Source organism: Eschrichtius robustus, chromosome 3 (genome assembly GCF_028021215.1).
Source record: "Eschrichtius robustus isolate mEscRob2 chromosome 3, mEscRob2.pri, whole genome shotgun sequence".
Lineage (NCBI taxonomy): Eukaryota > Metazoa > Chordata > Mammalia > Artiodactyla > Eschrichtiidae > Eschrichtius > Eschrichtius robustus.
Window position 1 is genome coordinate 2,615,622 of NC_090826.1, and position 13,692 is coordinate 2,629,313.

Consider the following 13,692-nt stretch of genomic DNA (forward strand, 5'->3'; position numbering starts at 1 on the left):
CAGGATTCTATGTGCCGGTTTAGTTGCCGCCAGCCCCCCGAGCTGTGCTGTTTCCAATTCCATCTTGTCAAGTTTACAAGCTTCTAGGCTGGTTACTTAGGTCTTTTGAACTGTTGTTTATAAGTGAAAGCAGTTTACACAAAGATAACATCACGATTGTTTTAAGTGGACACACATATGCGTATAAAAGTACAGGATGAAATTTGGAAAGACAAATGTCAGACCCTTAATAGTGATCGTCTCTGGGAAGGGAAGGCGGGAAATGAGAGCGAAGGCTGTAGTTGGAGGTGACTTTAGCTGTATTTGTAAGATTCTATTTAAAAACGTTTGTACAGTATCATGTAATTTTTTGGTAAGTCTGCACATAGCTAAAGTGTGAACCAAGGAAGCCAAGTTGTTGGTGAGTGAGTGTGATGGGACTACGGTTGGCTCTCATTTTTCTCTGTGTACTTTTCAGTATTTAAAAAAAAATACGCACTACCTACTTTTATTTACTGATTTTATTTTTTTAATTTGGCTGTGCCGCGCAGCTTGTGGGATCTTAGTTCCCCGACCAGGGATTGAACTCGCACCCCTCAGCAGTGAAAGCGCCAAGTCCTAACCACTGGACCGCCAGGGAAGTCCCCCATCTACCTGTAAAATGTGAGAAGCCCGGGTGGCCGGCATCAGGCTCTGCCAGGCTGGCTGGCCCGGCGGGCGTGGCCGCGTGCAGCGATGGCACCCCCGCCAGCCTGTGGAGGGATGTCCCCAGTGCTCGTTCGATGGCCACAGGGTGAGCCCCTTTCAGCGCCCGCCCTGCTCTGTCTGGGACGGCCTGAGGGCAGTTCCTCTGCCGAGTTTAACCGTCTCCACCTGTCTCTCCTGGAAGCAGCCAAACCTTGATGGATGTCTCAGCCGAGGAGACACCACATTCAACCATCTCTGTGGTTTAACAGAAAACGAGGCCTGGCAGGTGCCTGGGGGATTGTGACAGATTGTGACAGCAGAGACGACGTCTCTAACCTTGCTTTGCAGAATAGAAAAGAAGCGCACGGTCGTCCCCACGCTGGCCGCGGCCATCCACGGCGCCGAGGGGAGAGAAGTAGACTGGGAGTACTTCTACCGCCTGCTCTTCACCTCTGAGAACCTCAAGTTAGTCCACATCGCCTGCCACAAGAAGACCACCCACAGGCTCCACTGCGACCCCAGCAGGATCTACCGAGCCCCGGCGGTGCCCCGGAGGAAGCGGCCTGCTCGCCAGCGCCCGTGATGCAGCCCGGACAGCACATGCGTCCTTCCAACAGGTGCTACTTTTTTTTTTTTTTTTGCCACTCCAATATTCCCGGAAAACTCTTGAAAAAAATCTTCCTACAGATTCTGGTTTGAGCACATTTCTGAAGCTGTTTTCTGACCTCTGCAAGCCCAGCTGCCAGAGGACAATTCTGGTGGCTTCCCGGGACAGCCGGGGTCAGGAGTGGCCTCCCTCCGGCTTCACCCATGTGTGCGTGCAGTGTCCCCAGCCAGGCGGCTCCCCTCTCGCCTGGCCACTCGGGCTTCAGGGAACTTGTGTTAGCGCTCAGCTCCACTGGGCCTCCACGCCCCAGGCAAACGCAACGCTCCATCCTCTGGTCTCTTCTAAATGCTCGAAAGAGTCGTGACCCTTCTGGGGTAAAATACAAGGATATTCACTGCTGTGTTATTTCTAACAGCAGAAAGTGGGAAACCCTCCAAATGTCTGTAGGGCCGCTTGTGGCATTATGCTGAACCGTAGGAAATTGCTGTTTTTGTGGGTCTAGAATGGTCAGATAGATAGCATTAATTTCGTGACTCAACCTGACACAGCTACATAATGCAAAACTCTGTAACAGTTTCAGGCATTTATGTGAGAAGTGGGAAGCTGGCTGTTAAGTGCATGAGGCAGGCAGGTGGCTCGGCCATGCCCAGTGTGACACGGGTGTGTATCACACGTATGTGCTGGTCATGCAGAGACCATCACTGCGTGTGAAGAGCAGGAAAGCTGGTGGGGGGGGGTGATTGGATCACAAAGGACTAATTTTCTAAATCATGCATTTTATAATACTTGAAGTTTTTGAAATGAGCATTTATTTCATAATTTTTTTAAATTTACTTTTTAAAGTCACATTTTGTAATACTTGAAGTTTTACATGTACTGTATAATCACAAAAGCAATAAAGATTTTTTAAAAATAGACACGTCAAAAAAGTTTGCCCTCATTGAGAATGACGAAAATGAGGAAAAAAATGAGTCAATGACTTTTAAGAAGCTGACCCAAATCATTCTGTCTTAGTCACTGAAATATACACACATTTTAGAAGGTGCCAGTTTTGTGTGGGATTTGAGAAGTGCTGTCTCAGTTCATGGCACTGATCTAGTCTGATGGGAAGTGGGGACGTGGGAGAGGCTGGACGCCCCGGAGCGTGGTGGGTCCCGTCTGTGCAGTAAGGAGGCCGGACCAGGCCCAGCGGCCCCCACCCCGTCCCTCCAGCTCCGCGGCCGCCTGTCCAGGGCAGGGCTGCCTGCTCTCTGCTGCTGGAGTGGCCCTGTTACAACCTCTTCGTGACATGTTTCTGGAGGGCAACTCAGCAGAGTTGTCATAAGGACCCCTTCCTTCCCCCGCCCCCGGCCTCTGGTTGCGCAGGGCTGCCCGGGCACCAGGCCTCCCCAAGAGCCGACTGGTCAGGGCTTCTGCTGCCCACATCATGCCGCCTCGGTGTGACTGCCAGGAGAGGTGTCCGGAAGCTTGTGCCGGTCTCTCCTGGACTTGGCCCCGTGCACCTTTTCCCTCTGCTAATTTTAATCGGGGTGACCAAGAGTGCAACAGCTTTCCCGAGGCCTGTGAGCTCTGGGAACTGTCGTGCCTGAGGCCGGTCCTAGGTCCCCTGCACAGACGTGCGCAAGGAAGCGGGATGAGCGGTCGATGGCAGTCGACAGAGTCGCAGGAATGCTCACAGGACGCACCCCACACCCCTACTGCTCTGGCACCGGTAGGTCATTTTGTGAAGATTCACGTAGAAAGTGTTTCTAAAAATCTGCACGTGTCACACGGCCTGGCCTGCGGGTCGGGTGTTCATTTCAAATGCTGGCAGAACACATCCTCGGGGTACTCCCAATTAGAGCAATTTTAACACGCGTTTTAATACGCTTTTTGAAACTTTATTTCGTCCCCCGGGCCTGATCTGCGTTCCATCTGTCTTGCTCATGTCACCCTGGGCTGGCCTCACGAAGTGTTTTCTTTGTGCTGTCCTCGCACGTGTGAGCACAGAACAGGTTCCCCAGATGCGCCGCCACGGTCCCAGCCGCGTCTTTACGGGGACACCTGGTGTTTTCTTTTGGTAATGTCTCACTCTCGGGAGTAAACCATCAGGGACATGGACTTGCCCACCCTGGCCACCTTCAACACCCAGCAGGTTCCACCGGGCGTTCCCTGCACTCAACGTGATCCTCCAGTTGCCACTGGAAACCACAGAGCTGCAACTTAGTGGAGCCAGCTGGTGCCGGGGAGGCGGGTGGGCGGGACGATGGCCCACCACACTGTCCGTCATCAGTTAGAAAAAGGCCTGGAACACGTGGGGAGCTTCCTGCGGTTTAGCTCAGCAACCTGGGTGGCTGGGGAGGAACCTCTCCGGGTTCCATGTGGACCGCAAGCCAGCGGGGCTCAGGCATCCAGGAGTGAGGTTTACATTTCGCATTTTGGTGGGAACATGCCGATGCATCTGTCCTGCAGGTGGGCTGTGATTCAGGTTGATGCTTCTCCCGGGAGCCAGTGTAGGGGAAAGACAAAATCCCCTGAAATCTGAGGCAGCTCGACCCCACTAATCCGAGTGCCGTGATTAACAGTCATTCCTGCAGAACCTCAGGTTGTAAATTACTCTCCCTGGACGCTGCCCAAAGGCCTCAGAAGCAACATCATCACGTTACTAAAGTAGTTTGTTGACCAGTAAATCACAGAATGATTCAGAGCAGGGGAAGGTCACAGCTGCTGATGGGACAATGACCACATTGAAGCAGAGAGTGACCGTGGGGACAGGTGCTTCCAGGCGGCACTTTGGGTCCATCAGGGACAGTGGGAAACCTTACAGGGCACTTCAACTATATTTTGCCCCCAAATGATGTTATGTAAGAAACTTCCGTGGTTCACAGGACATTTTAGGGGGAGGGAAGTCTAACGGCTGTTGTAACTAAACCAGAAGTGTTTGCTAGCTCAGCAACAGTAGGACCGCTGCTCACCCGTGAAAATCCAGCACGGCCCTCCGGAACTGCAGGCAGCTCTCCTCCTGTGCCCGTCACCCGGGGACCAGGCTCCCTCTTGGACGCTCTCCTAGTCCCCGGCCTTGGTGTCCTCTGCCAGCAGCTGGTGACAGGAAGGGGCAGCGGACAAGCAGGCCCACATTCCTCTCCGGAGCCCACTGGCAAGAATGTGTCACCAGGCGCTCCTTGAGACGGGGAGTGGCAGTGTAGCTCCGGCAGGGCAGCTGCACTGGGTAACACCGCACCACGGAGGAGAGCGCGGCGTCGCTGGATGCTTGGTCCCCACACCACACGGGGCGAGGAATGTGCCGAACACCTACCATCTCAGAAATCCCACAGCCTCACAAGCGGAGGGGCCGTGTCCCTTCCAGCTCACAGCCCTGTGCTCTCAGCTCTTGGCGCTGGTTAATGGGTGCAAAGCTGAGCCAGCCTCGCATGTGTTAAGACAGGACAGGATCTGTTTTCTCCACTTGGCTGTCCAGCATTTTAGAAAGGAATACAGCTCTAGGGACATAAGCCTGCTTTAAAAATATTTTCAAAATATATTTTATTTCTTTTCCATATGGATTTTGCTGAATGTCCAAGGTAAACGTGAGCTTCATATACAGAAATAAAGGAGAGTTCTTTAAGAACTGGGATTGAATCAGTCACAAGAATGATCAAATTTTGATTATGGAAAATAAACTTGCACGTTATCAAAGCTAAGCTTAAGAGTTTCCTTTATAGAGATATCTCTCGTTTACGAGAGAAGTTAGCTGGAACCACCACCACGTGGGTACAGATGGGAGAAAATGCATCACCGCGGAAACAGTAGCTTTGCACGCAAAGGTCTTTTAGTTCACGTGCGCCAGTCTCCCCGCGGGTACGTGGCGTTGTGGGCTGCTGACCTTTGTGGGTCAGTTCTGAATTCTGTTTAGAAGCGTGGACTCTTGGAGATAGGTTTGGTACAAACGTCTAACGTGCTGAACTGGGAAGCAGTCAACGGTACTGACGTGCCGAGGATCAGCGTGTGCGTCTCACCCTCTATGTTTCTGCACCGTCGGCATCATCGTCATCGTCGTCTTTGGCTCTGAAATGCATTTTCCTGAATTCGCGTCTGCTCATCGAAGGGCAGGATGACGATGCGGGCGGGAGGTCCTTGGAGGGAAGAGAACACCTGCTTCAGGCACGGGTTGCCCAGCACGAGCACCCGTCTCCGGGCTCTGGTCCCCCCCCCCCCCATCATGGGAGCGTGCTCCCCACCGGCGTGATGGAGGGAGAGAGGAAAGACTCTGGGTTCAAAGCAAAAGCAAGCCCGGCAAATGCGGGGGAACCGCCCAGGGAGCCACAAACCACGGCCACGACTTCACACCCCGCAGCAGGGTCCAGACTCACGTCGGCCAGCCCGCCCACACCCGCGCTCGCCAGGGCAACGGTTCTCAGCTCCGTGCGGGGGATGCCCCACATCAGCAACCGTTTTGTTCTCTCCTCCCGGGTTAGAGCTCTTACTGCGTTTGATCTGCACCGGCGGCACTCACACGTGTGAACTGGGGCCGTGAGCAGGCGTGCGGTCTGCTGGGGGCTGCCTGCCCAGGGGAGAGGCCGCGGGCGTTACCTGCATGAGCTCGACGTTTCCGAAGAAGCGGCTCACTGGCATCGGCTGGTTGCTGTCGTCGTCGAGAAGGACGCTGTTGTCCATCTGCAGCGGAGGCGAGTGGCTCTGCTCCGGGTCCGCCGCCGCCCCGTCCCTCTCGGGGCAGCCACCGTCGGACTCTCCTCCCGCGGGGGCCCCGCATCTCGGCGGGGGCGGCCTGTCCTCAGTCTCCGCCGGGCAGGCGTCACTCATGGCCCCACAGTGCCCCCGGGGGAGTCCTGCGGTCCCCTGAGGAGCGGAGCCGCTGGCTTCCTTTCCCGGAAGCCTGGCCCTGTCCTCGGCCGATGCCAGAGGCTCGCGTTGACCCGGGGTCTCGGGGGGCGCTGTGGGCGCAGCGGTGCTGTCACTCTGGGGGATGGCTTTCTGGAATTCCGACTTCACAAGATGACCTTTGTCGTACTTGAACTTCTTGGACGTTCGCCTGTCGGTGGCTTTGTGTGATGAGGAAGGCTGTCAGGAGAGAAAATGCAAGGGAAGACCAGACACGCTGAAGGTCACGAAGCAGATGGCAAATAATTAGCAAGCCTCAACCCCAGAGGCTGGCAATCCTGCTCACAGCAAACGACGTCACTGCTGGAGCCACAACTTATAGGACAGGGTCCTTCCATTATCTGCTGCCAAAGGGGCGGAGTGCAGACTGACGCTGTCCCCCGAGGGGTGCCCTGACATGTAAAATGATGACCCCAGACCCAGCTTCCGTTCGTTTCTGCTGGGCTGTGAGCTCTGAGGAGGCAGGACTCTGTTCCATGGCAGGAGCGGGCGCTCAACAGGGCCGTGAACTTGACTCGGCGCAGCTCTAACAAGCGGCGCCCCAGGAGGGAAACCAGGCCAGTTGCTGCTGCGAAACCAAGTCCAGCCAGACCGCCGGGCTGCGGCTCAAGGGAGCAGCTCCGGAAGCCGGGACCACCGGGCCACCATGGCTGCGTGCCCCTGGCTGCAGACACGGGGTCCCCTGCCTCCCCGCCTGCCCTTCGGGGTGAGCAGCATGGCCTGTGCCAGCGTCGCTCAGGCTGCCCAGCAGAGGCCGCTGAGCCCGCAGCTCTCGGTGGGTGGGGCGCACGTGCACCGAGGGCGGGTCCTCCTCTGATGGTGACAGCGCCGTGACCTCGCCTCTGGGCTGTTCGCCACACTCAAGGCTTTCTAACGTGACACGTTTCGTGGAAAGGTGGACACTCAGTCCAGTCCTGTCTCCGAGGGGCTGAGGCTCACCTGACATGCCGTCCGGGCAGACGTGGCGACGCGGGCTTCCTGGGCCGAGGCCGACGTGGCCAAGCAGCTCCGGGCTCGGAGGCGCGCCGACGACCGCACTCCACCTGCCAGCTGGGCCAGACCAGAGGCTGGTCAGAGACCCCGAAGATGGCCCCTCCCACCCCCATGTTTTTATCGACCATGGAAAGACAGACACCGTGGCCTTTTTTTGTTTTTTTTTTGGCTGTGCCGTGTGGCTTGTGGGATCTTAGTTCCCCAACCATGGGTTGAACCCGGGCCCTCACAGTGACAGCGCCGAGTCCTAACCACCGGACCGCCAGGGAACTCCCGACACCGTGGCCTGAATGTGCGCATCTGCACAAAGCTGGGTGGAAGGTGCTGATCCCCCATTTCCATGATCCGGGAAGCTTGCATACTCTGTCCCTACCTCCCATGTGTTTAGAACCTCCATTTGTAAGTAAATAGATGTTCAGTTAACTGCAGGTGTTTAGAATAAGCAGCCTGTATCCTTGCTCAGAAGGTTCTTGATAAAAGGTGAAAAAGCAAAAGCTCCCCCCGCCCAAACCCTCTCTTTGAAATCACAGGGGAGCCTAATCCCCTCAGCTTAAAGGAGCTCTAGCTGCTGTCGGACAGGCCTCGCTCAGCACTAACAAACCAGCCCACCGCCATCTCACGTGGAATGCAAAGGAAAGTCTTCCAGTAACAAGAAAGGAATTAATTAAAACAATGAAACTTACAATCATTTTATTTAGGAATAATTTTAGGTTTTCAGAAAAGCAGCAGAGGTGGGAAGGGAGTTCCTGCCCGTGCCTCCCTCAGCTTGCCTGCAGCCAACAACCCGGTGCGTCTGTCGAAACTAAGCTCAGCGTCGACGCGACAATTCACCAATTCACGACACTGGGGCTTCATTTGCATTTCACCTGCCTCTCCACTGACTGCTCTCTCTGTTCCAGAATGGGGACCACAGACACTTAGAAAATCATACATTAAAGCGCAAGTGAGAACTTGAAAGTGAGAGAGGTGGGTGATAGGGAGGAGGGCGTAGCGGAGGGCAAGCCTGACAGCCGTTGTCACAGTGGCCAAGACCTGGGGGATGAGGACGGGGCCGGATGGGGGGCAGCATGGCCAGAAGTGGAGAAAAGAGATCCACAGCGAGAACAAGGCACTCCAAGCCAGGCAGGACCCGCTGACGTGGCTGCCCCAGGGCTGGGCTTCGCTCAAAGAGCCCAGGCAGCAGTGTGGGCGGTCATACCCAAGGAACTAAGCCTAAGAGGTTAGAGAATATCTCGTGTGGGGACGGCACCGCACCACCCAGTCTCCCTGGAGCTCTACTGCCGCCATGGTCGGGAACAGACATTCTTCGCCCCGGAAAGCCACGGACTATCCTCTCCTTCCCGTTACAGTCCGACTCCAGACGTTTCGATGCCGGGTCGTGCCAGGCTCCCTCGTGACAGCGGCCACCATCCCTGAGTGTCAACACACAGGCGCTGTGCTCGTGCCGAGCGGCTTTAAAAGGAGCGGCACCCCGCTGCAGATGGGGACGACTCGGGAGAGGACCCTGCCGAGGTCACACGAAGTGACGATGTCTGGCTTCAGAGCCCCGCCCCCTGCTCGGTCACCAGAGCCACCCGCATGGAAGCCTCGGCTGCTTGCAGAGGGACTGAGCAGAGAGCCTGCCGTCCGGCTCTGGGCTGTGTGCCGTGCAGGCCCTCTGCCGGCAGCAGGGCGCTTCTAGACGCTTTGTACTGTAGCCCTTAAAATCTCGGGGTGCCACAGCTCCGTGGGTGGGCTTGTCACCCCTCAGCTTTCTGGGCCCCTCTGCAGAGGTAAAGTTGGTGAGGGTCTGGCTGATGCCCAGAAGCTATGGTTACAGGCACCTGAGCAGGCCACCTGCCATCCTCACTAGATTTGCGAGAGTCAACTCCAGTGGCATTTGGCTTTAGTTTACTCGTGGGTAAAACTACCTCTAAGGCCCTTGCTCCAACATGTCAAGAATCAATTACATTTTTTTCTAACTTGGAGAACCGTTGCTCTTCAGTTAGGCAAACTGGTTGCTTCCACGTAGACAATCCCTAAATGAAAAAGTCCCCATCGTTGAGGACTTCCTCCTTCCAAGCAGACTAGTTAAAGACTAAAAGGGCTGGAAGAGATCAACAAAACAGCAAGAGGTGCTCCACTAACCCTCCCCCAGTGAAACTGGTGAAGAGTATTAGAAACAACCATTTAAAACCTTTGCAAATGGTCCTATAAGCAAAGAGCAAAATGAAGAAACAGGTATTCTGGTGTCCCAACTCCAAGCGGCCAAGGTCAGCACACAGGACACCCTCCCCCCGCTCCCATCCCAGGCAGAGGGCTTTCTTCCCAGGGGAGCAGGACGGCAGCATTTCTCATTCTGCCCTCACCCCACCTGTTGTGACGCTAAGTCTCCAGCAAGCACGGTTGAGAAGAGGGGCTCCCTTCTGCCGAGGCCCCACTCGTGGAACAGAGGTTCCTGCCTGGGCAGGGCACTAAGGAGACTGGGGTGCCGTCACCCTCGCCCCTCCTAGTGAGGCAGTGGTTCCAAGGCCAGGAGAGGCAAGTCCAGGGGATCTCAGGCTGCTGCCCCCCTTCCCTCCCCTGAACACTCAGCTCTGAGAGCAGGGGTGTCACAGAGAGAAGCCTGTCACTGTCCCCAGCTGGGGAGCCCTGGCTCAGATTCTGCCTGGAGAAGAGGCAGGCATCAAAACAAAGGGCTCTTAATCTCTTCCGACTTCATTTACAACAGAGTGTGGAGAAGTTCATGCCTAAGGGGTCCTCAAGAACAGTGGAAGCTGTGATGAAAGGCAGATGGGAGAAAAATCAAGATAAAGTGTAGGCATATAGTCTTCAGGAGAGAGCCAGGGAAAAACACAGCAGGAGGAGCCCTCCTGGGGTCAGAACAAACATCAAACACTGATCTTAGAAACTACTCCTTCAAAGAAGCCAGAATGCGACTGGAGTCCTTTGTAGAAAATTTATGCTCCAGGTCATCGCTGGAAACGACTGAGCAATCAGCTGGCAACTAGCGGAGTTTAAGAGCTGGGTGTGGGGACTTCCCTAGTGGCGCAGTGGTTAAGAATCCACCTGCCAATGCAGGGGACACGGGTTCGAGTCCGGGAATATCCCACGTGCCGCGGAGCAACTAAGCCCGTGTGCCACAGGTACTGAGCCTGTGCTCTAGAGCCCGCGAGCCACAACTACTGAGCCCGCGAGCCACAACTACCGAAGCCCACGTACCTAGAGCCCATGCTCCGCAACAAGAGAAGCCACCGCAATGAGAAGCCTGCGCACCGCAAAGAAGAGTAGCCCCTGCTCGCCGCAACTAGAGAAAGCCCGCGCGCAGCAACGAAGACCCGACGCAGCCAAAAAAAAAAAAAAAAAAAGAGCTGGGTGTGGTCAGAGAAAGAAGAAGAGAGCCCCCCTGAAACCAGGGAGACCCAGGTGACTGTGGGCACACCCAGCACTGCCCCTGAGAAGCACCGTCACAGCTTCAGCTGGGGGAAGGGAAACAGACTCCACTAGAATCCACCCCATCACTAAACAAATAAAAAGAACATTAACAGTAAAAAGCCTCAGGGTGGGGGTGGGAGACCGGTACCCAGAGCTGCTACAATATATTATCTAACATGACCAGTTTTCAACAAAAAATTATGAAACACGCAAAGAAACAGGAAAGCAGACCCATACACTAGCATAAAAGCAGGCAACAGAAACTGCCTGTGAGAGCGATCAGATGTTGGATTTATCAGAAAAGGACTTCAAAATAGCCATTATAAACGTGTTCAAGAACTAAGAGAGATCATGATCAAAGAAAGATTTGATGACATCACATCAAATAGAGATTATCAATAAACAGATAGAAATTATAAAAAAGAACCAAATGGGAATTCAGGAGTTGAAAATTATAATAGCTGAAGTAAAAAATTCACTGGCAGGGGTGGGGGTGTGCTCAAGAGTAGATATGAACTGGCAGAAGAAAGAATAAGTGAACTTGAAGATAGATTGCCAGATTACACAAGCTGAAGAACAGAGAGAAATAAGAACGGAGAAGAATGAAGAGCACCCCAGAGACATGGTGGAGACTATTAAGTGCAGCAACATACGTGTAATGGGAGTACCAGCAAGAAAGGAGAGAGAGAGGGGCAGAAAAAATATTTGAAGAAATAATGGCTGAAAACTTCCCAAATTTATTGAAAAACAACAATGCACAAACCAGCAATCTCTGTTTCTCTTTCTTTTTTTTCTTTTTGGCTGCGCCATGCGGCATGCGGGATTAGTTCCCCAACCAGGGATTGAACCCACGCCCCCTATAGTGGAAGCACGGAACCCTAACCACTGGACCGCCAGGGAATTCCCCAAACCCAGCAATCTCAAAGAACTGAACTTCAAGTAGGATAACTGCAAAGGGATCTATAAGCAGATGCAACGCTGTTTAAGTGCTGAAAGTCAAAGACAAGGGGAAAGTCTTGGAAGCAGCAAGAGGAAAATGACTCCTTAGGACAAGGGAGCCCAACAAATGAACTGCTGATTTAGCAGAAACAATGGATGCCAGACCACAATGGGTATATTCAAAGAGATTCAAAGTTCTCAAACAAAAAAACCGTCAACCAAGAATACTATATCCAACAAAACTATCCTTCAAAAGTGAAGACAAAATAGACACTGCCAGATAAACAAAAACTGAGAGCACTTGTTCCTGCAGACTCCTCTTACAAGAAATACTAGAGGAAGTTCTTTGGGTTGGAAGCAGGTGACCCCAGACGATAATTCAAATCCACAGAAAAAAGGGCACCAGTAAAGGTAATTACGTCCTCACGAAGACAGTTTACGTGCATATTATTTCCTTCCCTTAGGTGATTTAAAAGACAGTCGCGTACACGTATGCGGTATAGGCAGCAATGCCCGTTAACAGCACAAAGGAGGTGCGTGGCAGCAAGGCTGTACTGGGCTAAGGAAATGACCACGGCTGGTAAAGTAATCATGACAGTGTACTATCGGGTTTGTAACATTAAATATTTACCACTACCAGAAAAGTGCGTTAAGGGAACAGAGTGCGTTAAGGGAACAGAGCTACGTAGGGGTAACATTTTTGTATCTCTCTGGAACTAAGCTAGTTCAATCTGAAACGGATTCTGCTAAGTTACAATGTACACGGTAAGACCTAAAGCAACTCCTGGGGGAAAAAAATAAAGGGTGAAAAAAAATCAGTAAATTAAAACCCTACATTAGAACCAAACAGAAGTGTGAGGAAAACAAAAAGTAAAATAACACGTGAACCCAACTAAGTCAGTGATGCGCTAAACAATCCCTCAAAAGGCAGAGACGTCAGACTGGGAAAGCGCAACCACGTGGGTCTTCAGGAGACACACTTTCGGGTCAAAGGTACCCCAGGTGCGGCTCCCAACCCCCGGAGCGCCCCCTCCCCAGGCAGGGGCGCATCCTGTCCCGGGCCCTCGCCCTGGTTCACACCGCCCGCCGGCTACCAGTGTCAGGAACTGGCGCCCCTCCATCCTCTCCACCCTCCGGGGTGGACCCCTCGTCATGTTCCCGCACTTGGGCTGGCTCACCCCGGGCTCGGTTACCGGCAGCAGAGGCACGCGAACCCCGGACTGGGCAGCGTCAGAGCACCAGGGGTCCAGACCAGCTCCGGAGAGGGAGCCCCCCCACCCCAGGACCTGATCTGGCAGCCCCCTTCCCAGGGGCGTGGCCTCGGAGCTCCCCTAGCCCGGGGGCGTGGTATGGGGGGGGTGCCCTTCCAAGGGCGTGGCCTGGGAGACCCCCCTTCCCGCGGACGTGGTCGGGAAGGGGGACGTCCGCTTCCAAGGGCGTGACCTGGGAGCTCCCTTCCGGGTGTCGAGAGCTAGGCAGAGGTCCCCCACCTCCGCCCGAGGCGTCCCGTGGCTCCCGTTCAGCTCCCAGAAAATTGGCGGCAGGAGCCCCCGCCGCGCCCGGCGCAGCACCCGCCCGGCCTCCGCCCCCTCACCTTCCGGCTCCTCATGAGTGTGAGCGGCGCGTTGCCGCCCCCAGCCCCGTCGCCAAGCCCCAACGCCCGGCCTAACGCTTTCCAGCAGAGCAGCGACCCGGCCGCCCTCGGCTCGCGTCGCGGCGTCTGACGTCACCAGAATGCTGGCCAATCACAGCCTGGCGTCTCTAGGCATGTGACCCAACAAAGTCGCCGTTTTACGTAGCTGGCGGGTCGAGCGGCAGTGTTGCGAGGAAAATCTCCCTTGGTGTTTCTGCGGCCGCCATGTTTAAGCGGGTCGGTGGCCATGTTTAAGAGGGGCTCCTCCCTTGATGGCTGTGCGGCCGCCATGTTTAAGCGGGGGCGGCGCCCATGTTTATGAGGGGCTCCTCCCTTGACGGCTCTGCGGCCGCCACGTTTAAGCGGGGCGGCGGCCATGTTCGTGAGGGGCCTCCGTTGCAGTCACCGGCCACGCGTGTGGAGGCGGGCTGGGAGGGCCTGCGCGGTGGTCTCTTCCGCCCCGGTCCGGCAGGCGATTTTCCCGGGCACCGGCCTTGGCTTCGGGGCCCCGGGAGCGGTGCTGGAGTCCCTGGAGGTGGGCGCGCGAGGCCGTTCCCCGCCC

General features: G+C 54.9%; 2 protein-coding genes across 3 annotated transcripts in view; one reads left to right on the plus strand and one right to left on the minus strand.

The window, feature by feature from the left end:
• The window catches only part of DFFB (DNA fragmentation factor subunit beta), a 17,646-nt gene extending 15,460 nt beyond the window's left edge, over positions 1-2,186 (plus strand). Inside the window, exon 7 of one of the 2 annotated variants that reach the window (XM_068538753.1) lies at positions 1,015-2,186. In XM_068538753.1, coding sequence (XP_068394854.1) covers positions 1,015-1,249 — 235 coding nt within the window. In that variant the 3' untranslated portion in view covers positions 1,250-2,186. Of the gene's footprint in view, positions 1-530 lie in introns of both variants that reach the window. The other variant, XM_068538754.1, reaches the window with a different exon arrangement.
• On the minus strand, positions 2,159-13,202 carry C3H1orf174 (chromosome 3 C1orf174 homolog). Its single transcript, XM_068538755.1, has 4 exons — positions 13,092-13,202; positions 7,091-7,201; positions 5,843-6,331; positions 2,159-5,385 (listed from the first exon to the last, which is right to left on the minus strand). The coding sequence occupies exons 1-4, from the start codon at positions 13,104-13,106 to the stop codon at positions 5,272-5,274; spliced, it is 729 nt and encodes a 242-aa protein (XP_068394856.1). The 5' UTR covers positions 13,107-13,202; the 3' UTR covers positions 2,159-5,271.
• Between the last annotated feature and the right edge of the window lie 490 nt (positions 13,203-13,692).